The sequence below is a fragment of the Geotrypetes seraphini genome, chromosome 7, assembly GCF_902459505.1.
Source record: "Geotrypetes seraphini chromosome 7, aGeoSer1.1, whole genome shotgun sequence".
Lineage (NCBI taxonomy): Eukaryota > Metazoa > Chordata > Amphibia > Gymnophiona > Dermophiidae > Geotrypetes > Geotrypetes seraphini.
The window spans coordinates 67,225,297-67,252,283 of record NC_047090.1 but is presented as its reverse complement, the minus strand read 5'-3'; the positions used below and the strand labels follow the sequence as shown (position 1 = coordinate 67,252,283).

The following is a 26,987-nucleotide window of genomic DNA, read 5'->3' as shown; positions in this document are numbered from 1 at the left end:
CTTCCCCCCCCCAAAGTCTGGCATATTCACGTCTCTTTGAACCTCCCTTCCCTCCCTCCCTCCGTGTATTTCTACAGCAGGGCCCCGAATGCTTGCACCCCATCCCTTGAAGGCCTGCCTGTCGTCCTGAAGGTCTCCACCCCCCAAAGGCCTGCACATGCCCTCCTCCTCCCCTCCCCCCCCACCCCCAGAAGACCTACATGTTCCTCCCTGCCCTCCCACATCCTTTGACCTAATTCCTGCAGGGAGCAGCCTGCAGAGAGGATCGCTGGTACTTTAGCAATCCTTGCAGGTTGCCATAGGCCTCAGGAGCTGTCTTCCCTCTGCCCCAATCCTGCCTCTGACTCAGAGGAGGGGCAGGACCACGGCAGAGGGAAGACAGCTCCTGAGGCCAATGGCAACCTGCAAGAATTGCTAAAAGTACCGGGAGGCCAGGGAAAAAGCCGGATGTCACCCAGCAGCAGCTGCTCGCCCGACGGCTACAGCAAGATGTGGACCAACAGGGCCAAGCCCAAACTCTCCGTGGAGACCAACGAGGGTAAGCTGCCCTGCCTGACTACATCAACGTGTCCCCGGCCAGCGGCTCCACGACCAGCACCCCTCCAGATTACTACCTAAACCCGACTCCCTTCCCCGCTCTTTCAAGCAGAAGGATGAGAGCGCGTTACGCCCTTCTGCTGCCTGCTCTGCGCCGAGGACTCCTCTTCCTCCTCCACTAGCAGCGGCAGCCTGGGGGGCCTGGAGAGCGGCAGGGACTGAATAAGATGACTTTTGATTGGCCGGCGTTCTTCGAGAGGCGGGCCAGTCAGGAGGGGGAAAAAAACAGAAGGGAAAGGAACCTGGCTCTGCGATTGACTGGGGTTTGCCTGAGTGATCGACCAGTCAATCGCGATCGACGTATTGGGCACCCCTGCGTTAGGTGTTTTGTTGCTCTTGCACTTGTGCCCTTATGAAAAGCATATGACCTCCTTGTAGAAACTATACCTCAGAACATATGGACAAACTCTTAACTTATTTTGAGCACACATCAGAGGCTGTTAGGGTCATGGTAATGCTTGTGCACCCTCACTTATTAGGACTGAAACATGAAATCAGTACGAATCAGCAGTGGATGGACTGGCTCACACAGATAATATTGTAGAGGGCTGCCATTTTGTTTACAAGCTCTCTTACAGTGCAGTTGTCCAACACTTTGGAAGTTTATTACTAGATTGCAGAAGAATCGCATTCAACAGAAGGCATCATTTTTGTAAGCATCAGATGCTGAGCTGGTACCTGTGAAGCACTCTTATTTATTGAGAAAGCATGTGCAGAGAGCAGTTGCAACATACAGTAGAACTGATATAATTACATAGTATGGCATTTATATCACAAAATTGATACTGTGTGAAAACAAATGTGTTGTCGTTATGATATGGTTTGAAATATCAAATTTATATTTTTATCTAGTCCTATTATGTTGTATCTTTTATGCCTAATTTATTGTCTATCTTTCTGTATCTACTGTCTTGTTATGTTACCAACTTCCTTTGAACAATAGAAGTGGCCAATAATCAATCATATGACCATAAACAACCCGTTGAACCCCTGCATTAAAAGCTAAGTCAGTTTTGAAGTTGAGCATTTAAAAAGACAAAGTATTTTACATAAATCAAAAAAGTAAGAGAATGTTATATTCATAGATACTACAGGGACCAGTGCAATGATTGAGAATTGAGCTGTATCAGTAGTAGGCTAAAAATTTTGCTTACCCAGCGGTCTCATAAGTTAAAAACGGGTCTCTGAGCACTGAGAAGTGTTAGAAGGGGTGTGTTATAATCACCTGTGTGCACATATAGTTATATCTGTTTGCAGTTTAGTGCACTTGGGGCAATTAATCATCCCTGAATATATATTTGGGTGTCCATAAACAATGATGACCAGCATGCCTATGACCAATAACGCAAGTGACTAAGGGGATCATTTTTAAAGCACTTAGACCAGTGTTTCTCAACACGGTCCTGGAGTACCCCCTTGCCAGTCAGGTTTTCAGGATATCCACAATGAATATGCATGACCAGAAATTTGCATATACTGGAGACAAAGTATGCAAATCAGCTTTATGCATCTTCATTGTGGATATCCTGAAAACCTGACTGGCAAGGGGGTACTCCAGGACTGTGTTGAGACAAAACAAATGGACAAAACATTTGAAAAAGAGGTCAAGTTAGTTTGTTGTCTACTTTCCCCAGCTTAGTGTGCAACTTGATGATCTTATGGTGTTGTGCACCATGGACGTATGCAGCTATATGCATCTGTTCCTTTGTAAGTAATATCACAAAGCTCACAGCAAAGTTGGCTCTGTATCCCACGAGGGTCAGTAGTCAATTGGTTCTTGTCTTTAGGGCAGCTTATAATTTATGATTCATAATTTGTGTGGCGTAATCCTTTAAACCTCCTTTCAACAAGGAACTACAATCCCATTTGGAACCAGGCCTCCTCAATTATCTAGTCATCCCTCCTATATTCCCATGGAATAACTAGTGTAGGAATTGTTCTTTTGTGGCTGTGAGTTAGTGACATTGGTGCCCAAATACATAAATACTTTCATCAGAAGTCTTGCAAGACTGTAAGGCTATCGCAAGAATTTGGGAATCATGCAGCTAAAACATATTGAGAGCTGCACAGTGTTTGACCTGAAGGAACATATGTTGCAACAGAGCAGCAAGACAAAACAAAAAAATTCCAGGCACTAGTGCACCCAGAATCTCCTGAAGTCTTGTATGAAAATATGTGGAATTTGAATTCTATTGCGTGGTTGAGTTACTGATGTCTTCTCCTGCTTTAGAAATGCAAAACTGAAATAGGCTTACTAGGAGGAGGAATTTGTGTCTTTCTGGGGCTTAATTACATAAAATAATGAGCAGAGCACCTATTTGATTTTGGTGGAATGGAGAAAGTTTAAATGTTGGCATTCAGCAACAATATAACTTCAGGTCATGTAACTTGTGTTTAATATGTAACCCCTTTCAGGTGCCAAAGAGGGAACTGGTTCAGTTAAGCCCTTCAGAAATTGAAGAATTAGACACGGCGGATCAAAGCCTTACCTCATTCCAAAATCATGAACATCTCAGTAAGAACTCTGTTTTTCTGATTGAGCTATACATAATAAGCCTTTTGTACGCTAAAGGCCAGATTCTGTAAACAGCATGAGCAGCACTTACATTGTAGGCACCGCTCTGTAACAGTTGTCAATCAAAAAATTGACACTTTATAGAATCATGCCTAGCAGCACCTAAGTACACCTAGGCGTCGCTAGGCATCCTAGACATAGGCCCGCTCCATTAGGCCAGCTTTTCACTCACCTAATTTGGTGACACCTATGTTGGACACGTAACGATGCCAAAGTCAATCACACCTATTTTCCGCCCATAACCACACCTACTTTTTAACTTAGGCGTCATTAGGCATGGGAGGGCACCTCTATTTAGGCCTTGGTAGGTGTCCTTAGAGTTTGGCGCTCTTAAATTGCTTTTTTTTTTGGGGGGGGGGGGTGGGGAGATGGCTGAAAACCAGCATGGTCAATTACCACGCCAATTAAGACAATTAAAGTTCAGCACGGATTCCGAACTTAGGCATTGATAGGCAGCTGCAATTATGGCGCTGTTTATAGAATTTGGGGGTAAGTGTGGATAATGCCCTATTAATCTTGTCCTTTGCTTAAAACTCTCATACTATTCTTTAATGCTTTAAAGTGGCAGGGCTGCATGCTTATAAAAATGTAAGCTAGCCATGAGTAAGAGATACTTTTCATTTTGAAAGGAAGTATTTCTAGATTGATTTGAAAGCAATTTGATTCAGAACCTCATAATTTAGAGCACTAGATGGCATAGTAGACCCAGGCCAGGATTAAGCCTTTGGTAAAAATCCTAAGCAAAGTAAGCATATTGAATCTGCCCAATATAATATAAATATGCTTGAAACCTCTTAGACTATAAGTGGTATATAAATACTTAAATAAATAAAAATAAATGTGACCCACTGAGCAAAAAGATACCTAGTTTGAAAAGTTTTGTGTACTGTAGAGAATGGGACTATGGAATTTTTTTCACAACTTTGATGTTATCAGATTCTACAGCCTAAAAACTGCAGGTATCTAAAATATGGTGTCTCCAGCCCGGCTCTGATCAGTAGCGGAAGGAAAGAAGACTGGGTGTTGGGTCACAGTCTCCTCTTCTGCTGCTTTGGCACTAAATGCATAATTTGAACCTTGTAGTTCAAGTTTTACATTACTATACAACAGAAGAGGTGGCTTTGACCTGACCTGCAGTTGTCTTTCCTTCCACTACTGATCATTCCTGAGCCAGGGTGCAAGGAGACAGGAGGTATGTGAGCAGGAAACTGAGAAGCACAAGGACTGCCTGAGGAAGGGCACAAATGAAGAGATAGCTGTGAGAACTGGGAGACACTGAGGAGGAGCTGTGCAACCCATAAGGAGAGGACAGCCCGTGCTTGGTCTATCACTGCTCCACCGGAGGAGAAAGAGACCAACCACAACACACGGAGCTGGAGCCACAGCTAAGCCAAGGGGGATCTCTGTAGGGCTGCGCCTAGCTGGTTATATACCCTCCTCTATTCTGTGTACTTGGGATCACCACACATGATCTTGGATAGGGTAGCAAGAGCAAGGGTTTCTGTCCTTACCAAGTACAATCTGTGATTCCCATAAGTTCAAGGCTGCTAACCCTAAGTGCCAGGCCCGTTGTTTAATCGCCATGGTGACCTCATGCCTGGGTTTTTTCTTGAGCTAATATATTACTGGCCCCAATAGTTGAGGAACAAGTCTCTTGATAAAGGTCCCTAGCTACAAAGGTATTTAATAAAAGTTTCAAGTTTAATAAGACTTGATATACTACCCATCAATTACTTTCCTGAGCAGAGTATGATAATTAATGAAAAAAGTAGAAAAGAGATGTATCAATAAATAGGAAAGTCAAAAAAAAAGAGAATCCTTTATAATAAAATGCTAGCCGCGCATGCGCACTCAGACCTGCGTGATCTGTAATCCCTGATCTGTGATCCGTAGGTCCGTGGCCAGAGTTCATATGCGGCAGACAGATCAGGAAAGCACAGCACAGCCGGCGACTCCCCCCCTCCCGCCCTCACTCACTGCCAAAACCACCACCTCCTCCTTCTCGCCGGCTCACCCGCTTTTAAATGAAGAGAAAAGCGCTGCACCGCGCTAACGCTAGCTTTGCTGTCTTCTGTCCACTGCGGCCCGCCCTCTCTGACTACTTCCTGTTTCTGCTAGGGTTGGCCGCAGTGGATAGAAGACGCCTAAGCCAGCGGCTGTAGCCGCCGATCTCCGTTCCTCCGGGGGGGAGTCTGGGAGGAGAGGGATCGCGGCCACTCAGCGCCCCCACCGAGGAGCCCAGCAACTTTCCGCTGCCCGGGACCTGAGTCATTTGCCATCCCCCCTCTTCCCTTACCGCGGGCCCGACTGGTGGTTTAAGCAGCGTGTGCAGCAGTCTACACACGCTGCTTCGGGCCCTTCTACTGCCCTGATTTGCTCTGGACGTGCCAGAGTAAATCAGGGCAGTAGAAGGACCCGAAGCAGCGTGTGAAGACTGCTGCGCACGCTGCTTGAATCGCCATGTGTAGTCGGGCCCGCGGGAAGAGAAGGGAAGGGGGGGGCGGCAAAGGACTCGGGCCCGCGTTTGTAGTCACGACTGTGGGAAGGGAAAGGGGGTAGAGGAAACGCTAATGCTGCTGCACAGAGAACTGGTGTGGGGGGAGGGAAATGGAAGGGGGAGGGAATGCTGCTTTGCACAGACAGAGGGAGGAAGGGAGACAGACAAGAAAGACACAGGGGCAGGTGCACAGGGAACTGTTGTGGGGGGAGGGAAATGGAGGGGGAGGGAATGCTGCTTCGGACAGACAGAGGGAGGAAGGGAGACAGAAAGTAAAGAAGAAAGACACAGGGGCAGGGAGATATACAGAAAGACAAACAGACAAAGGGGGCCAGGGACAGAGACAGACAGAAAGAAAGACAGAGGGAGTCGCGTCAGGAGGGGTGCGGGATGCCGCAGAGGGAACTTTTCCAATGGGTGCAACTGGGCGGCTGTCGGGAGCCTCTGATCAGGGGCAGAGCAAGGTAAGTGTATCACAGGGATAAGAAGGAGGAGGGGGGGAGAAAAAGGAAGGGACGCCTACTGCTGGACAGGGGGAGAAGGAAAGAGGTGCTGATGGGCAGGGGGGGTGAAGAAAAAGGAACGGAGGCCTAATGATGGACAGGGGGAGAAGGAAGGTGCTGCTGGACAGGGGGGAGGTAAAACAAAGGGAGAAGGGCTGTTGCTGCATAAGGAGAGCTGTGAAGAGGTGGTGGTGGACACAGGGGAGGTAAAAGGAAGGGAGAATGGACAGGGGGAGCAGGCAAGGGGTGGTGATGGACAGCCAAGGAAAAAGAAAGACAGAAAGAAAGCGGCTAAGGAGAGAGAGAGAGAGAGAGAGAAAGAAATAAAGAGAGACACACATATTATAGCACCCATTAATGTAACGGGCTATAAGACTAGTATTTAAATATAGCAGCACTCTGAACAATCCACTAAAGAGCATGAAGGTGGGATATCATGGGTTATATACATCCTGACAAAGAAAGGTTAAATTTTACAAAGGAGTCTTCTACATGATTGGCATGAGGAAGGGTGTTCCTAAAAGTCGAAAGATTGCGGCAGTATAGAAAAAATAAAGTTGTTGTTGTTGTTGTTATTATTATTAAAACATGTGCCACCATACTGTTTATTAAAATCTTTATATACCGCCTATACAGCCAAAAAGGATCCAAGCGGTTTACAGCACAACACAATCAAATTTATAAACAGAATTCCATTAAAAATAGAAAAGAAAAAAGGAGGAGAAAAAGAAAATTAACATTTCTAATACATAATATGCTAATACAGTTAAAATTAATTATATAGATAGATAGTATAAAATTATATAAATACAAATTAATACAAACTGATACAAATTAATGCACACTAAATATTCTAAAAATATTCTAGCATGAGTAAATTCATAGCAAATGATGCATAAAGAGAGACTAGTGAAGTTATTACCTTGTGAGAAATTAAGTGTTCTGAAGGGGTGGTAGTGTATTAAGTAAATGATGGAAGTATAGGGGGATAACAGAATGTTTTTATGCACTAATGAGAGGATTTCAAATGTGATTCTGTGTGGAACAAGCTTTAAGTAAGAAGGAAATCTTAAAAGGTCTCAGATTTGGATCAAAATGTATATTAAAATCTCCCTAAAAAATTAACATCTTATGAACGCCAGAAAAAAAGCACTTTGGCACGATGCAAGTGTTACTGCAAGCATTAGCAGTAAACTTGTGAGACTGAGATTGTACCTCATATATGTTAACTTAAGCATGAGGTTTATTACTCTCGTGATGTGCACAAATCTAACCCATTTGAAAACATTGATTTCCACCCCCTTACCAGACAATCAATTTACATGTTCTGAGTATAATAAAAGCTTCATATGAGAGAGTGGCATAGGAGTGATGTTTGTTCATGGTATGGTTTTTGCAAAAGTAACCCATTTGGAGACATTGTCTCTGAAATAAACTATTTAGATATAATGACTATAATAAGTATCATGGCCAGTAACATCATATCTAAATCAATTGGTACTGACAAATTCCAAACATAGAACAATCAGATTGCATGTGTCCAGGAAGAAGACAACTCCAACATGAACTAATATAAGTTAATAAAAGAACATCACAGTATATATCAAATTCTGCAGCCATCTTTTTAAACCAAATATTATGTCAATAGATAATCATAACATCTTCTCTTTTCCCCTCACGTTTCACTTCCCATAAATTAAAATTCACTGGAAAAACTCTATTCATTAATATGTGAATCTATCAACCAGGATTTAACTTGATTAAATTCCCCCATTTCCTTTTATTGAGAATGAACTTTTATAATTTAAAAAAAAAATTGTATACTGCCTAAACTCCAAGTGGTTTCCATGAAATTGAACATTCATAATTACATCTCAGTAATTTAAAACTAACAATTATTTCACTCACACCCATCAGCCTATCTATTACAACATAGATGGTCATAAAATGTCTACTTATAGACTTCAACAACCAATGCAGAGGGTTCTAAACTGTATAGCTTCTACAAATAGAAATCAACAAACAACTTGTATTTTAATGGTTTATTGAAATTGAAGCAGTCAGTACATAATCTTAAGTGTCCCAACCATGTATTCCAAAGAGACACACCAGCAACCAAGAACATTCCCAATTTCATGGCCATATACATTACATTACATTAGAGATTTCTATTCCGCCGTTACCTTGCGGTTCAAGGCGGATTAAAAAGATTTAAGGTAGGTATGTTACAAGAAGAGAGCAGTGGTCATGACTAGTGAAGGCAGAGAATAGGGCGGGTATTCTCAGGGAGTTAAGAAGAAGATAGGAGGAATGAGGTAATCGTGATAAGACTTAATCAGGGATTTCTTGAAGAGTATGGTCTTTATTTCTTTTCTGAATAACCAGTAGTCCGTGGTCGTTATCAGCAGATTGAAGATTTGATTATCCAGTTTCGCTGCTTGGGTGGCTAGGAGGCCGTCATTAAGTTTTTTTCGTTTAACTTCTTTGAATGGGGTGTGAGATTTTCTATGTCTGGTTGAGGTATTATGGATGAGTCGGTTGTTCGTGTAGGTTGGGCTGTCACCGTGCAGTAAAATTTGAATAGTATTCTTTCCTGGATTGGGAGCCAGTGTGAGCTCATGAATGCTTCAGTAATGTGGTCATATTTCTTTAGGGAGTAGATGAGTCTTAGTGCTGTATTTAGGACTGTTTGCAGGGATTGAACTATGAGCTGGAATTGTGCTCTTTCAAAGAATTTGCGTATTTGTCTTAGGTTCCTCATAACAGCGAAAGATTTCTGAATTGTTATGTTTATTTGTGATTGCATGGTGCATCATCTGTCTAAGAACATAAGAACATAAGTAGTGCCTCCGCCGGGTCAGACCATAGGTCCATCCTGCCCAGCAGTCCACTCCCGCGGCGGCCCAAACAGGTCACGACCTGTCTGAATCACCAGAAGGGGCCCCCTTGCCACCTTGGTTTCCCATTGAGTCCTATCTTCCCATCGAAGTCCTAACCCTCCGGTCTTGCACATGCACGACCTGGTTGGGTTTCTATACTTATTACCTGGTTAGCTTTCTATGCCTGTGTTGCATCCCAGCACCTCTCTCAGTATCCCACGATCCCTTTATCCCTCAGGAATCCGTCCAATCCATGTTTGAATCCCTGTACCATACTCTGCCTGATCACTTCCTCCGGTAGCGCATTCCAGGTGTCCATGACCCTTTGTGTGAAAAAAAACTTTCTTGCATTTGTTTTGAACCTATCTCCCTTCAGTTTCTCCGAATGCCCCCTCGTACCTGTTGTCCCCTTCAGCCTGAAGAATCTGTCTCTATCCACCCTCTCTATGCCCCTCATGATCCTGAAGGTCTCTATCATATCTCCCCTGAGCCTCCTTTTTTCCAGAAAGAAGAGCCCCAGTCTATCCAACCTCTCGGCGTATGGGCAGTGTTCCATCCCTCTTACCAGTTTCGTTGCTCTCCTTTGGACTCTCTCAAGTACTGCCATGTCCTTCTTGAGGTACGGCGACCAATATTGAATGCAGTATTCCAGATGCGGACGCACCATCGCTCGATACAATGGCATGATGACTTCCCGCGTCCTGATTGTTCCCGCCCCTCTTTATGATGCCCAGCATCCTGTTGGCTTTTTTCGAGGCTGCTGCGCACTGCGCAGATGGCTTCAGTGATGCATCCACCAGCACACCCAAGTCTCTCTCGAGACTGCTGTCTCCCAGCAATGCCCCCCCCCCCCAATTTGTAGTTGAACAACGGGTTCTTTTTCCCTATATGCATGACCTTGCATTTTTCCACGTTAAAGCGCATTTGCCATTTGTTTGCCCAGTCTTCCAGCTTGTCCAGGTCCCTTTGCAGGTCCTCACACTCCTCCCTGGATCTAACTCTGCCGCACAGTTTGGTATTGTCTGCAAATTTTATAACCTCGCACTTTGCCTCCTTTTCCAGGTCATTGATAAATATGTTGAAGAGTAACGGCCCCAGCACCGATCCCTGTGGCACACCGCTCGTGACTCCCCGCCAGTCAGAATATTGTCCCTTTACTCCGACCCTCTGCAGTCTACCCGACAACCAGTGCTTGATCCATCTGTGCACATCCCCTCCCACCCCGTGGTTCCACAGCTTCCTAAGCAGCCTTTCATGTGGCACCTTGTCGAAAGCCTTTTGAAAATCGAGGTAAATGATGTCTATGGGTTCCCCATTGTCCACCCGACTGCTTATTCCCTCAAAGAAGTACAAAAGGTTCGTTAAGCATGACCTTCCCTTACAGAATCCGTGCTGGCTTGTTCTCAGTAGGCCATTTTTCTCGATGTGCTCGCAAATACCATCCTTGATCATAGCTTCCACCATCTTCCCTATAATTGAAGTCAGGCTCACCGGCCTGTAGTTCCCGGGGTCACCCCTCGATCCCTTCTTGAAGATAGGTGTGACATTCGCCAGTTTCCAGTCCTCTGGTACCTCTCCAGTTTTCAAGGATAGGTTGCAAACATGCTGGATTGTGCCCGCTATTTCTTGTCTTAGTTCCTTCAGAACCCTTGGGTGGATCCCATCTGGGCCCGGCGATTTGCCGCATTTTAACCTGTCTATCTGTTTGAGGACATCCTCCTTATTTACCTCTATGTGTTCCAATTTTTCAGCCTGTTCCCCACTTATGAGCTCCTCTGAATCCGGTATGTTAGATGTGTCTTCTCTCGTGAAAACCGACGAGAAGAACGTGTTCAACCTCTCAGCTACCTCTTTATCCTCCTTAATCACTCCCTTCCTATCCCCATCGTCCAACGGCCCCACCTCCTCTCTCGCTGGTCGCTTCCCCTTTACGTAACTGAAGAATGCCTTGAAGTTCATCGCCTCCCTGGCCAGCCCCTCTTCGTAGTTCCCTTTTGCTTTTCTAACCTCCCGGTGGCATTCCTTTTGGCATTTCCTGTGCGCCTGGTGATTTTCCTCCGTTGGGTCCTTTTTCCATCTCCGGAAGGATACTTTTTTGTCATTTATTGCCCTCTTTGCTTCTGTTGAGATCCAAACCGGGTCCTTTGATCGCTTGTTCTTGCCGCCTTTCCTGAAACTGGGGACGTACATTCTTTGTGCTTCCTGCAGGGTGTCCCTGAATAGGGTCCAGGCGCTTCCTACAGTCTCCATACTAAGGATGTTTCTGAGCTTCCTCCCCACCATTTCCCTCATAGCAGCATAGTTCCCTTTCCTGAAGTTGAGCGCAGTTGTTGCGGTCCTCCTTACTGTGGGTGTCCCCCTTTCTAATGTGTCTATTGTCAAACCTAGTAGTTTTAGGGTGTTTTGAATGGGGTAATTGATTCAGTTGATTTCTATGTTGGTAATAGTTGGGGTTTTGTTATTTTCAAGGAGGATGAGTTTTGTTTTGTCTGGGTTGAGTTTCAGTTTGTGGTCTTCCATCCAGTTTGCTACTGTTTCCAGAGTTCGGTGTAGAGTGTCTGTTATGGTGGTCTTTGGATGATCAATACTAAACCAAAATTTGATGTTCTACTTTTATATATCCTCCCACCTATTGGGTAAAACAATTTAACACTTTTACAAAACTTAATTTTTGATTTTTGTACCTCATCGATCAATCCTTTAATCCTCGGTGATTTTAATGTTCATTTTGATGATTTATCCAACTCTTCTACTAACGAATTACTAATGCATATTAATACTCTTAATCTTCAACCAATAATTCATAGTCCAACACATTCAGCAGGTCATACACTTGACATGATTTTAACGTCTAAAGGTCAACATTCGAATCATTCCAATCCTCACATTTTGCCCATTCCCTGGTCAGATCACTACTTTATCTCTTAAGATTTACCTTAAACAACAAATTACTCATTCACAATCCAAAAAAATTTCATACCGAGATTACACTAAATTGGAACCATCAAATATTTCCCCTCATTTAGACCCTAAAATTCTAAACTCAAATACTACTACATTAGAAGAACAGCTTAACTCCTGGAATTCGACAATGCAATTCCTACTAGATAAAAATGTATCACTAAAACTATCTCTTTTCGTAAAACATATAACGCTTGGTTTTCAAATGAACTTTTACTACTCAAAAAACAATTATGCGCTCTCGAAAGAAAATGGTGCAAAAACAAATCTCCTAATAACTTAAAAAACTATAAGGATCATGCAATTCATTATAAATCCAAAATCAATTCTGCAAAAAGTAACTACTACGCCTCAAAAATTTTAAAGGTAAAAAATCCATCAATTCTTTATGCTATTCTAAAATCTATTTCTCCTATCTCACAAAAGCAAGACAACAAGATTGAAAATAGTCTATCAGCTCAAGACCTTGCGGACTTTTTCTGCAACAAAATCAGTAATATTCGGAATAAACTTGGCTGTATATCGTATAATGATATCTCTAATTCTCCTACTGAAGGATTTCTTCCTACTGCTAAATGTTCTACTTTCAAACTTCCTTCATTAGATGAAATAGAACATCTCTTTCAAAGAGTTAATTTAAAGGGGTCTCGTTCAGAACTCATTCCTCCACTTATTCTAAAAAAAATTTTCTCATGTTTTGGTTTATTTATACATTCCTTCATCACAAATAGCCTTAAATTTAGTTTAGTGCCTTCTCCTTGGAAAACTGCCATCATTTTGCCAATAATAAAAGATCACAAATCTAATTTGGATGATCCTATAGCTAATCTACCTTTTCTAGCAAAATTGACGGAACGAATAGTATTTGAACAACTATCGGATTTTGTAGAATCAACCAATGTTATCTATCCAAATCAAACAGGATTTAGGAAATATCATTCTACAGAATACTCATTGATTGGTTTAACTAAAAATATACATTATTATTTAGATTATCACAAGTATATTATCCTTTTTTCATTAGACTTGTCTGCCGCATTTGACACCATTGATCACGAATTACTTCTCAATAGATTAAAAGCCATTGGAATTTGTGATCAAATATTTGATTGGTTTAAATCAGCGGTCTCAAACACGCGGCCCACGAGCCGCATGTGGCTCTCCAGGTTTTATTTCCGCCCCCGGTTTGGAGGCATCATTCTCTTCCTTTTGGAGCAGCAGCCGGCTCGTTCGTTAAAAGCCGCGGGTTGGCGGCTCCTTGCGCTATCCACTCCTGCATCGGAATCCTCTCTGATGTCACAACATCAGAGAGGCTTCAGACGCAGGCACGGATCTCGCAAGGAGCCGCCACCCGCGGCTTTGAACGAACCAGCCGGCCAGACACGCTGCTGCTCCAGTGGCGTACCAAGGGGGGGGGCGGTCCACCGTTCTCCCTAGAGTGCGGCTCGCGGCTCGTCTAGAGCAGTGGTGCCCAACCTGCTCCCCTTCCCTTCTCACTGCTGCCATCGGGGATCAGGCCAGCACCGTGTTCTTTGATCTCCCTGCTTCTCTTCCCTGCGGGGCCGACCAACGCTCGCAGCCCGACATCAATTCTGATATCGAGAGGACGTTCTGGCTAGCCAATCGCTGCCTGGCTGCCCGGAATGTCCTTTCTAACGTTAGAATTGACGTTGGGCGGCGAGAGTTGGTCGGCCCCGTGCAGAAGAGAAGCAGGGAGATCTCGGCCTGTTCCCGATAGCGGCAGAGGCAGCGGCAGCAGCCTATTCCGTGGCGGCGGTGGCATAGGGGAGGGCAGGAAGGAAGGAAGAAAGAAAGAAGGTGGGGTGGGGACAGGGAGCCAGAAAAAAAAGCAAAAAATGGGGCACGGAGGAAGGAAGAAAGAAGGAGGAGGGACAGGGAACCAGAAACAAAGCAAAAAATGGGGCACGAAATCAGAGAAAGACAGACATAGAGAAAGAAAGAAAAAGTTGGGGGAGGGAATGAGGTCTGGAGGAGAGGAAGCATACAGGAGGCTGAAAGAAGGGAAGAAGTATTGGATGCACAGTCAGAAGAATAAAGTGCAACCAGAGACTGATGAAATTACCAAACAAAGGTAGGAAAATGATTTTATTTTCAATTTAGTGATTGAAATGTGCCAGTTTTGAGAAAGAAAAGATATTGAACTTTAAATGTGAGTGCTGCAGAAAAAAATAGAGTACTTGGAGGGCCGCAGAAAAAATAGTTAATGTCTTATTAAAGAAATGACAATTTTGCATGAGGTAAAACTCTTTATAGTTTATATATCTTTCCTTTTAACTGTTAAAGGAAAGTTTTATAAACTAAAGAGTTTACCTCATGCAAAATTGTCATTTCTTTAATAAGACATTAACTATTTTTTCTGCGACCCTCCAAGTACCTACAAATCCAAAATGTGGCCCCCGCAAAGGGTTTGAGTTTGAGACCACTGGTTTAAATCGTTTTTGTCTAATCGTTCATCAACAGTTAACATAAGAACATAAGAACATAAGAAATGCCTCTGCTGGGTCAGACCCGAGGTCCATCGTGCCCAGCAGTCCGCTCACGCGGCGGCCCAACAGGTCCAGGACCTGTGCAGTAATCTTCTATCTATACCCCTCTATCCCCATTTCCAGTAGGAATTTGTCCAATCCTTTCTTGAACCCCAGTACCGTACTCTGCCTTATAACGTCCTCTGGAAGCGCATTCCAGGTGTCCACCACACGTTGGGTAAAGAAGAACTTCCTAGTATTTGTTTTGAATCTGTCCCCTTTCAACTTTTCCGAATGCCCTCTTGTTCTCTTATTTTTCGAAAGTTCGAAGAATCTGTCCCTCTCTACTCTCTCTATGCCCTTCATGATCTTGTAAGTCTCTATCATATCCCCTCTAAGTCTCCTCTTCTCCAGGGAAAAGAGACCCAGCTTCTCCAATCTCTCAGAATATGACAGGTTTTCCATACCTATTATCAGACGTGTTGCTCTCCTTTGAACCCTCTCGACTAATGCCATATCCTTCTTAAGATACGGCGACCAATATTGGACGCAGTACTCCAAATGCGGGCGCACCATCGCCCGATACAATGGCAGGATAACTTCTTTCGTTCTGGCTGTAATACCCTTTTTGATTATACCAAGCATTCTATTCGCTCTCTTAGCGGCCGCTGCACACTGTGCCGACGGCTTCATTGTCATGTCCACCATTACCCCCAAGTCCCTTTCCTGGGTACTCTTATTCAATAACATCCCTCCCATTGTATAGTTGTACCTCGAGTTTCTGCTCCCCACATGTAATACTTTACATTTTTCAATGTTGAACTTCATCTGCCATTTCGCCGCCCATTCTTCTAATTTGTTCAAGTCCCTTTGCAACTTTTCGCAGTCCTCTGTAGTCCGAGCTCCATTAAATAGTTTGGTGTCGTCCGCAAATTTTATTATCTCGCACTTCGTTCCTGTTTCTAGATCATTTATGAAGATATTAAATAGCAGCGGCCCGAGCACCGAGCCCTGCGGGACACCACTCGTGACCCTCCTCCAGTCGGAGTAGTGACCCTTCACTCCTACCCTTTGTTTTCTACCCTCCAACCAGTTTCTGATCCATCTATGTACGTCTCCTTCCACCCCATGGTTCTTCAGTTTCCGGAGTAGACGTTCATGGGGCACCTTGTCAAAGGCTTTTTGGAAATCTAGATATATGATGTTACTTTTAATAATTCTACTTCTAAGCCTTACACTCTTAATTATGGTATCCCACAAGGATCTATTTTATCACCTTTACTATTCGATATTTTTTTATCTCCTCTATTGACTTTATGTCAATCAATAGGATTTACCACTTTTAGTTATGCAGATGACATACAAATCATTCACCCAATAGATCCAGAAAATAAAGAAGAATTACAACAAATTAATTTAAAATTAGAAAAAGTTCAACAATGGCTTACCTCTCATATGTTAGCCCTAAACGTACAAAAGACTAAGGCTTTACTATTCACTTGGAAACAAGGAATTAATCTGTGTGCTCCTTTCATTCTCGACAATATTTCTATTGAGATTGTATCATCTTTAAAAAGCCTTGGTGTCATTATTGACAACAACCTTTCCTACCATGATCATATAAATAATACTGTTAAATCATGCTTCTTTAGACTTCGTTTAATTCGGTCAATTTCAAAGTTTTTAGAACCAAAATCCCTAAATATTCTACTTCACTCATTAATCATTTCTAAACTTGATTATTGCAATTCTCTATTGTTAAATATTACACAAAAAGAAAAGAAACCCGACGCCTCAAAGCCGCCGCGCCCCCGGAGAGCGGCCTTCTTCAGCCGGGCACCAGCAGGAGAGGAGCGTGTGAGCCCCGCTCCGCCCCCCTCCCGAACCCGACGCCTCAAAGCCGCCGCGCCCCCGGAGAGCGGCCTTCTTCAGCCGGGCACCAGCAGGAGAGGAGCGTGTGAGCCCCGCTCCGCCCCCCTCCCGAACCCGACGCCTCAAAGCCGCCGCACCCCCGGAGAGCGGCCTTCTTCAGCCGGGCACCAGCAGGAGAGGAGCGTGTGAGCCCCGCTCCGCCCCCCTCCCGAACCCGACGCCTCAAAGCCGCCGCGCCCCCGGAGAGCGGCCTTCTTCAGCCGGGCACCAGCAGGAGAGGAGCGTGTGAGCCCCGCTCCGCCCCCCTCCCGAACCCGACGCCTCAAAGCCGCCGCGCCCCCGGAGAGCGGCCTTCTTCAGCCGGGCACCAGCAGGAGAGGAGCGTGTGAGCCCCGCTCCGCCCCCCTCCCGAACCCGACGCCTCAAAGCCGCCGCGCCCCCGGAGAGCGGCCTTCTTCAGCCGGACACCAGCAGGAGAGGAGCGTGTGAGCCCCGCTCCGCCCCCCTCCCGAACCCGACGCCTCAAAGCCGCCGCGCCAACGGCGTGCAGCCGTTCGGCGTGCCGTCGAAGGCGCACGTCTAAGGCGCGTGCGCCTTAGCACGCGCCTTTGCAAAGCGACTGCGAACGACTCCTGTACCTGGCGAGCCCGATCCCCTCACCCGGATCCCAGCAACACCCAGCCTACTAACAACTGGGCTGCCATCTCCTCTCTCTTCTTTTCACGTTGCTCTCTCTCGCTCTTACGGGAGGCTGCGGTGATCTGAAAAATTCAAGCAAACCTGTTGGGCATCGCGCCGGAGAGAACGACGGGAACCAGCAGGTACCGCCAAAGCCACAGAGGAGACCCCCGGCCCGAGTCGTGAGGAGCGTGAAAGCACTGCTCCGCCCCTCTCCCGACGCAGCTCGGTGGACCACATACCGCCAAGAATCGACCCTGCTCAGCCGGACACCCCTCCCGAACCAGCAGGAACCCAACCGCGAAGCACCTGCGGGAGACACCCGCACAGGCAGCCTCCGATACCAGCCCACCGACCACAGAGCCTGCCCAGACCACAGAGACAACCACAGATCGCCACTACAGTCACAGCCCCAGCACTCCGACAAAGACACAACCGTCTCAACCCTAAAAGGAACTCCTTCCCACGAGACAGATCCAACAGCACCGACTCCGGGTCTCGTGGATATAACCCTGATACCCCCAATCCGGATAAGTTTTACTGTTACATAAAACTCTAGTGTATAACCCTGCCGGACCTATACAGATCATAGCACCACTGTATTGAAACCACTTTGTTTATCCTTGTTACATTGCTTAACCTTCAGGACATCTTACAGGAATCTACTAAACCGCCCTTTGACCCACTAATCTAGAAACCCCAACTTCCGTTTTTCCCCCCTTGCACTAATCCTGACCTCAATCGCAGGAAACTCCCCAACGTCTCCAACCACAGCTAGGACGAGCCCCTCACAATGGCCAAGCCAAATACACAACAATGCGTAGCTCTACTTATACTCCTCTTGCTCTCTTCCAGGCTCTGCAACGCAGACAACTCCAATGCATCCCCCATTCCCATCCACATCACGCTGCACCGATCGGTAAAACCCAGAACCACTACATACACTCTCAACACCACACAAGACCACCCGCACGCCCACTTGCCCAACAACCCCCCTCACCACTACAAACCGACCAAGCCCCACCCAAAAAAACTAAGAACCCTAAAAAAACTGGCGTACTCCCACTACTCCCCACCCAATCACACCAACCATCAGTCCCTGCAGGGCTTTTACCTGAATATCAGATCTATGAGGAATAAATCCACACTAATCAAAGACTGGCTAACTGAAAACAACCCCGACTTTGTCCTTCTCACAGAAACCTGGTTGCTTTCAGACAAAGACATCATTATTAAAGATTGTCTACCACCAAGATTCAAGATACTCTCCCTAGCCAGAACATGGGGAAGAGGAGGAGGACTAGCAATAATCTTCCGAGACCATCTCAATGCTTCCGTTCTTAACACAACCTCTTCACCTAACTCCGAAATTCTAACCATCGCCCTAGCATCAACATCTCTGCCCTCCTCACTAACCATCACTTTATTTTACATACCCCCCAAAAAATGGACCACGACCAAAGACGACTTCGCTGAATCACTTCTTACCAATTCTCTAACAAGCCCATACAACCTACTGTGTGGGGACATCAACATACACCTCGAGCAAACTGACCAACCTGAAACCGCGGACTTCTGGTCACTGCTCTCACAACTAGGCTTTGACAAACACCCCCCGATCAAAACCCACCAAAGAGGACATCAGTTAGACCTGGTAACTCTATCCTCCAAGGAACAGACCAATCCCACTTTTTATTGGAAACAAGGCAACTGGTCAGACTCCCTTTGGTCCGATCACCGCCTATGTAGCTTCACCATTGGATGCCAACTTAAACCTCCTAAAAGCGAAAAAACAAGAACCGTCAAAACCCACAATACCAGAGGTAAGATTGACCCAATGGAATTCTGGTCCCACTTCGAAATCAACACCAATCCAATAGAAGATACGGAACAAATCATGACCTCCTGGATACAAGATAGTACCAATATACTAAACGAGATTGCCCCCAAAAAAACCCGCAGAATAAGAACCCCCAACCAAGAGGGCTGGTTCGATTCTGAACTGCTGCAATGCAAGAAGGTTCTCAGAAAAGCCGAAAGATCATGGCAAAAATCCGGAACGCTAGAACACAGACTGGCATGGAGACAAAAATTAAAACAGTACAAAACCCTCACTAGTGAAAAAAGAAAAAAATTCTACTCCCACAAAATCGGTAATCCTAAAACCAATAGCAATAACCTCTTCAGATTGGTCAACGATCTATACAACATAGAAACCTACACAAACCTACACGAAGAAGCCACCTTAACCGCCAACACCCTTGCCGACTTCTTCAATACCAAGATCCAAAAAATAAGAACAACTCTACCAGCCAGCCCCAACCCCCTCGAGCTCTTCCCCATCCTCACAGACATGAATCCACCAAACCCAGACCCGGGAGCCAAAGTCGACCTTAGTTGGAAACAATTCGCAGTAACCGATTGGCAAACCTTCAATACTTACTACAACAAGTATACTCACTCCTACTGCCATCTGGACACATGCCCACCAAAAATCATGAGAACGGCCCCCCCCCCCCATTTTAAAGCAAAAATGATGACATGGGTTAATTACCTACTATCCAAAGGTAACTTCCCGTCGGAGCAGGGTCAAATAATGATCACCCCAATTTTAAAAAATGAGAAAGAACCACCAAATTCCCCATCTAATTATAGGCCGATCGCCAGCATCCCCCTATTTACCAAAATAGCGGAAGGGTTGGTAAAAGCGGAACTTTCCGCATACCTTGAAAAATTCAACATTCTAAGTGACAACCAATCAGGATTTCGTGCGGACCACAGCACTGAAACCATCATAGCCTCCCTTCTCGACCACCTCCTCACACTCTTCAGTCAGGGCTCAAGTGCCCTGATCATACAACTCGACCTGAGCAGTGCTTTTGATCTGGTCGACCACACCATTCTCCTGGAATGCCTAGCGCACATAGCCATCTCAGACCAGGTCCTCAATTGGTTTCAGGGGTTCCTACAAAATAGATCATACAAGGTACTCAAGAATAACTCTTTCTCATACTGCTGGGACAACACCTGCGGGGTCCCACAGGGCTCCCCCCTATCCCCCATCCTATTCAACATATACCTAGCCTCACTAGGTAAACTCTTACACAACCTAAATCTCAAATTCTTCATTTATGCAGACGATATCACAATAACCATCCCATTAACCAACTTTTCACAAGAACTACTTGACCATATCTCAAACACTCTCAACCAGATAGAACTCTGGATGCTTTCATTCAGACTGAAATTAAACCCAGACAAAACAAAATTTTTCCTAGCCTCCCCCAAAGATAAAATTAAGGAAACCACAATTCAACTAAAAGGAAAGACCTTCCCCCTTGATCCGACCATAAAAATTCTGGGAGTCACGCTGGACAAAAACTTATCTCTAGATAACCATACCGACCTCATAATTAGGAAAAGCTTCTCGGTACTTTGGAAACTTCGCACCATAAAAAAACACTTCTATGACAATGCATTCCGCCTACTTGTACAATCCTCCATCCTCAGCATCCTCGACTACTGCAATATCATCTACCTTAACGCCACTAAGAAAACTACCAGGAGACTAAAAATAGTCCAAAATACCGCGGTGCGCCTCATCTTTGGCCTAAAGAAATGGGAACATGTCACCCCTTTCTATCACCAACTACACTGGCTACCATTTGAATCTAGAATTCTTTTTAAATTTGCATGCTTCTGCTACAAATCGGTTAACGGCTCCTCCCCAAGTTACATAAACACACACTTTAACCTTTACTGCAGCAACAGGACATCACGGAGAACTCAATTGTTCGCCTTCCCTTCGCCTAAACACTGTCCTCTCAAAAGATTCCTTGATAGAACTTTTGCCTTCCAAGCAGCCAAGTCGAACCCATGGCTAGCACAGATGATACTCGAGGCCCCCACTTACCTATCATTCAGAAAACTACTAAAAACGTACCTTTTCAGCAAACACGACCCTTAATAATCCATTCACCTCACATGACACTTACCCCACCCCTGCCCCCTTCCTCCTTCACCAGTCCCTCCCTCCCCCACTCTCTACCTCCCCTACCTAGCTCGATCAAACCTGCAATTTCTGTAATATTGTTGTAAACCTGCCCTCTTTGCAGACAGTTAAGAATCGCTGTAATTTCACGGCTGACTGCGGCAAATCACTGTAATTTATCGTAATTCAGCCTGCAATTTGCTGTTAAAAATACTTCTAATTATGCTGTAAATCTGCTTCTAATTTTGTAAACCTACTTCTAATTTTGTTGTAAATCTGCTATTCAATGCAGATCATTTGCTAATTGATGTAAACCGCCTAGAACTCACTGGGTATGGCGGTATATAAGAATAAAGAATAATAATAATAATAAAATACTGCCATTAAACTTATTTATAAAGGTAAAAAATATGATCATGTCACTCCCTTTCTGATTAAATCTCATTGGCTCCCCATCAATCATCGTATTACTTATAAATTTTTATTACTGACATTTAAAACTCTTGATACTAATGAGCCTCAATTCATAAATAAAGTACTTATTCCATATAGTACCTCATGTTCTCTTCGATCAACCAACCATAAACTCTTAACGATTCCCTCCCTAAAAATTATTGGAACCCGTCGACAAGATATGTTCTCTGTATCAGCACCGCAACTCTGGAATTCATTACCTTTACAGATAAAGAGATGAAAATAACTTAATCGAATTTAAAAAGCTTTTTATTTAAGGATGCTTTCAACTTATAAATTACTTTTGAGCTCTTCCTCTTTCCCTTTCTTCTTCTTTTCCACGCTTTTTTTCCACGCTTTTTTTCCTAACTCTTCCTTTTTTATATTTATATCTTTTTCATCATTGTATAAATTTATTAGCTCATCATATATACTTGTTATGTAAATCCTTTCCTTTTTTTTTAAAATTGTATTCATTGTATAAATTGCTAGTTTTATAATATCTTATATGTTATTTTTTATTTTTATGTTTAATTATATGTTACTTTTATATATTGTAATTTGCTTAGAAACAATTTTAATTAAGCGATTAATCAAATATAAATGAAACTTGATCAAAAGGTATGAGGATGGTGAAGTCGTCTGCATAACTGTAGGAGGTTATGCCTAGTTTTTCCATGTATGTTCCGAGGGAGGCAGTATATAGGTTGAATAGAGTAGGAGTTAGAGGGGATCCTTGTGGTACTCCACATGGGTTGGACCAAGGTTCAGATTTTTCTTTATCTGATTTAACTCTGTATGTTCTGGATTTTAGGAAACCCTCAAACCATGAGAGTACACTGTTTGAGATACCTATTGTGTCTAAAATTTGCAGTAGTATGTTATGGTCTACCAGGTCAAATGCGGTTAGGTCCAGTTGTATGAGAAGCATTATTTTTCCAGTGCTGAGGTGTTGTCTAACTGTGTCCATAAGGGAACCTAGTAATGTCTTTGTGCTGAAGTTGGTTCTGAAGCCAGATTGTGTGGGGTGAAGTATGTTGTTATTTTCTAGGTAGGTGGTGAGGAGTTTAGCTACTAGTCCTTCTATTAGTTTGATGTATAGAGGGATTGAGGCGATGGGTCTTTAGTTGGAAGATTGGTCAGTTGGTCCTTTAGGGTCTTTAAGGATCAGGATGATGATGATTTCACTGAGGTTAGTTGGGAAAAGGCCATCTGTGAGCATGTTTTGTATCCATTAAAGGAGTAAAGTATGGAATTTTGTACTGGACGTTGTTAGGAGATATGGTGGGCAGTGGTTGAGGTCACAGGATGCGTGGCTGTACTTTTTGTAGAGTTTGTTGAATTTGGGCCATTGTATATTGGGGAATTGGGACCAAGATCTGTCTGCGGCTGTTGAATCTTTTTCAGTGGGGAATATTGTGAATTCAATTAGGTGAGATGGAGTACAGTTGAGGGTAGCTCTGCATTTGTGATTTTATTCTTGAAGTGTTCTGCTAAGAGGGTGGCTGAGGGAGGAGGGTAATGTTAGTGGTCATGAGGGATTTGGTGTCTGTTAGTTTTAATATTTGGAATAGTTTTTTGGTGTCTTGGGTTTCTTTCCCAATTAGATTGGTGTAGTATGTTTTCCTCTTAATCCTTTAGTTGTATTTTGTATTGTTTGTTAATTTTTTTCCAGGTGATTTTCGTGTGTTCTAGGTTATTTTTTTCTCCATTTTCTTTCTAGTCTTCTACATTGTCTTTGAGTAGGAGTAGATCATTGTCAAACCATTGGTCAGATCGTCTGCTGGTTCTAGTTTTGGTTTGTGATGGGGCTAGCTCATCAAGGGTGTTATCACTCAAATTGCACCAATGTGAAATGAAGTCCTTGGGGTTGCATTCCAGGATTAATTCATCTATTTTAGTCCAAAATTTGGTGGGCTCGATGTGCTTGGGTGAGGTGTAGGTTATTTTTTTGGTTTTTGGTCCAGATTATGTTGAAAGTGTATGTGTAGTGGTCTGACCACAGGGAAGGGGACCAGGTTCCATTAGATGTTTGAATTTCTGAAGTGGTTGGTTGATGGATCATGAAGGCAGCGATGTCAAGTTGGTGTCCTTTCTCATGGGTAGTTTGTGGATTTAAGATTCGGTAGGATAAGGCGTCGAGGAATGATAGAAGGTTATCAGCTGGTTTGGATGTTTTGTCTTCAAGATGTAGGTTTGTATCTCCTAGGATAAGGTTGTGTGCTGCTGTGAGTGAGTTTTGATATATGAAGTTTTTAAATTCAGATCTTACTGTGGTCCAGTTTCCCGGCAGTATGTAGCAGAGCATGCAATTTAGTGTGTTTTTTTGTGTGATGCTTGAGAGTTGGCATGCTAGAAGATCCATGTGTGGGGTGGATGTTTTTTCGAGAATGTTTAGGGTTAGGGAGTCTTTGAAAATAATTGCAAGTCCTCCTCTTTTTTTCTCTCTGCAAGACACTGTTATTTTGTATCCCTGAGGGCAGACTTTCGTTATTCTGGGTTCTGTGTCTGATGTTAACCAGTTTCTGTAAGGAAGAGGCAGTCTAGGTTCTCGTTTTTTATATGTTCTATTTTTGGGCCTAAGACTCTGATGTTTTGGTAGGCACATGTTAGTGTGGTGATTTCTGTTTGATGGTTGTGAGATGTTTTAGGGTAGATGAGTGATTTAGGTTTGGTCTTGGGGTGCATAGATCTTCTTTCTCATGTTGTGGAGATGGGGTGTTGACAGCTGGTATGGTGGTTAGTGCTTCTGATTGTTAGAATTCTCCTGTTGTGGTGTCGGATATTATTCAAGATTGAGCTAGTGGGAGGAGTGGATATGTTAGTCGCTACTACCTTCCAGTTGGTAATGAGGAGGATTATCAGTAGGATAACCTGGGTGAGTGTTTGTTGATTTTTCTTCATATTGGTGCTAGGGGGGAGGTTTTGAGATTATGTTATTGATCCTGTGCTGTGACTGGTTCTTTGGGGTTTTTCTGTGGTTATCTAAGAATAGGTGGTTGATCTTATGTTGTGTCCAGTTGAGAGGGAGTATGGGTGCAACATGCAGGGGGGAGGGGCGGAGCTAGCTCTCATGCCCTTGTGCTCCGGTCACTGCTCCCGCTTTGTCTCTGCTGCTCCCGGCGGTGCAAGGTGGGAGGCAGAGTAGTCAGAGGTAGGTGGGTGGAAGTTAGAGCAAGCCCGAAGAAAAGTTAAAAACAAAAGTGTTCATTAGCTTTCCAACTTGCTCAATGGTGCAATGTGGAGGAGGGAGGGGCAGAGCTCGCTACCACGCCCTTGTGCTCTGGTCACTGCTCCCGCTCTGTCTCCGCTGCTCCCGCTTCTCACTCCTTTTTCCATTCTTGCTATTAGTTTCATTGCACCTTCTGATTTCAAGGCTCTGTTAGGTCTAAAGACCTTCCACAAAGATTGAAACCAGAAAGGAGCCAATTGGTATAAAACCTGGTATACTAGAGATCACCTAATAGTGTACCCATTGTTGCAAAGGTAACCAGCGAAGTTGTTTGAGAATAGGAGTAATGTGTTCCATCCTTGAAGTGCCACTAATCAGTCTAGCTGCTGAATTCATTAACAACTGTAAAGCTTTAAGCTTTGATTTTGTTAAGCCCAATTAGAGAGAGTTACAGTAATCCAATTTAGGTAGAATTAGACCTTGTACAACCATTCTAAAATTATAAGGTGTTAGCAATGGTTTTAACCTGTGTAGGGTACATAATTGTGCATACCCCTGCTGAACAGTATTCAAAATCTGTTTTAACATTGTGAGTGCCGAGTCTAAACAGATCTCCAAGATGTTCATCTCCTTTTTTTTTTTCACTTCTATACGAGTCACCAACACATCTAGAAAGTTTACCATATTGTTCTCTGCATTTTCTCCCACTATTGTGATCTCAGTCTTGTTAACATTTAGTTGTAATCCATGCTTTCACATCCATCCACACACTTCCTGCATACATAGGTTCAATCTAACTTCAATGTCTTGTTTTTGTTCGTCTATAGGGAAAAAAATAGAATGTCAGCAAATATTCTATATTGGACCTCTAGATTCTGGAAAACCAGTCCTAAAGTCGACATATAAATGTTGAACAACACGGATCTTGCTGACCCCTGTGGTACGCCTCTTAACTATCATCTTCTCCGAAACATTTTGTCCACCTCTCACACAGAATGATCTTCCTGTCAAATATGAAATAAGTCGATCAAGTACCACTTCCTGAATTCCCACAACAACACTGACAAATTGACTGTATCAAAAGCACCTGATACATCAAGGGAAATCATACAGTACGACAAATGTCCATCTAAAGATTCCTTCAACATGTCTAGCACCGATATTAACAGTAAATCGACACCACATGCCTTACTGAAGCCAAACTGGAAAGAATCTAGGCATCCAAGATTCTGCACATACTCTTCCATTTGTTGTAAAACCAATTTTTCAAGCACTTTTCTGAAAAAGGAGACAACTGAAATAGGCCTATAACTAGACATTTGGTCAATATCCAATCCATTCTTTTTCAATATAGGAGTAACTATAACTTGCTTACATATTTCTGGAAAAATCACTTCAGTCAGGGATTTAGTAACTATTGATGTCACAAATGGGATGATATTTATGGCTAATAGATGCAAAATATTTGTATTACAAGGATCATGTATTGATCATGTAGGTACATGAAAATGTGTATCCTGTTTCTGACTTTAAAATGAAAACTTTTGCTTACACTTAAGGAACCTTAAGGCATTAACTTGAGGGCATTTTCCTCTTATGTTTTATAGATGATGATTCTGAACTGAATTTCGACCCTGTGTCTGAAAATGATGAAACGACAATGGCTGCTCTCATGAATTATTTAGAGGCTGAAGGAGGTCTTGCTGATCCTGAAGACCTTAGTAATATGCCGTGGACACTTTAAGGAATTTTATTATTTTAAAATTAGCAGGGTAACAGCCTTATAGGGCTGATTTACTAAGACTTTGCTTCCAATCCGTGTCGGGGGAAGGGTAAGCTTAGTGAATCAGGTTCTTAATGTACCACAGTTGTTTATCCAAGTACTGTATTTTTAAGGTTTTATCTGAATTCATAGCTTTCCATACAATGTTATATGTTCAAGATGTTTTCCCAAGTAAACTTTGGTGCTGAGATAAAAATGGAACTTTTCTTACAAAGGAAAGACTTTATACTTGTACTGCACACCCTCCAACATTTGCTTGGCATTAGCTATTGTTTTGATATAAATTTTATAAGAAAATAGGCCAATTTTTTAAAATGCTGTAATTAGCAAATTGCATAAATTTTTATTATAAAATCGGTGAAAATTACTTATTCACATAGGGGGGAATTTTATACAAGGTGCCTAAATAATAGGCACCTAAAGATAGGCACTAACCTAACCCCCCCTCTTATTTTTATTTATTTATTTATTTTTACTAGGCTACACTGCAAGTTTCCACCACAGCCTAGAGCGCTGAATGCTGTGATGCTCATAGAATTC

General features: G+C 43.5%; 1 protein-coding gene across 7 annotated transcripts in view; it reads left to right on the top strand.

The window, feature by feature from the left end:
• ARNTL2 (aryl hydrocarbon receptor nuclear translocator like 2) overlaps positions 1-26,643 on the top strand; it is a 126,843-nt gene extending 100,200 nt beyond the window's left edge. For 3 of the 7 annotated variants that reach the window (XM_033951978.1, XM_033951979.1, XM_033951975.1), the window contains 2 exons: positions 3,013-3,112; positions 26,272-26,643. In XM_033951978.1, coding sequence (XP_033807869.1) covers positions 3,013-3,112; positions 26,272-26,408 — 237 coding nt within the window. In that variant the 3' untranslated portion in view covers positions 26,409-26,643. Of the gene's footprint in view, positions 1-3,012; positions 3,114-25,491; positions 25,605-26,271 lie in introns of those variants that run through there. The other 4 variants (XM_033951977.1, XR_004540118.1, XR_004540119.1 and 1 more) reach the window with 4 other exon arrangements.
• The last annotated feature ends 344 nt before the right edge of the window (positions 26,644-26,987 follow it).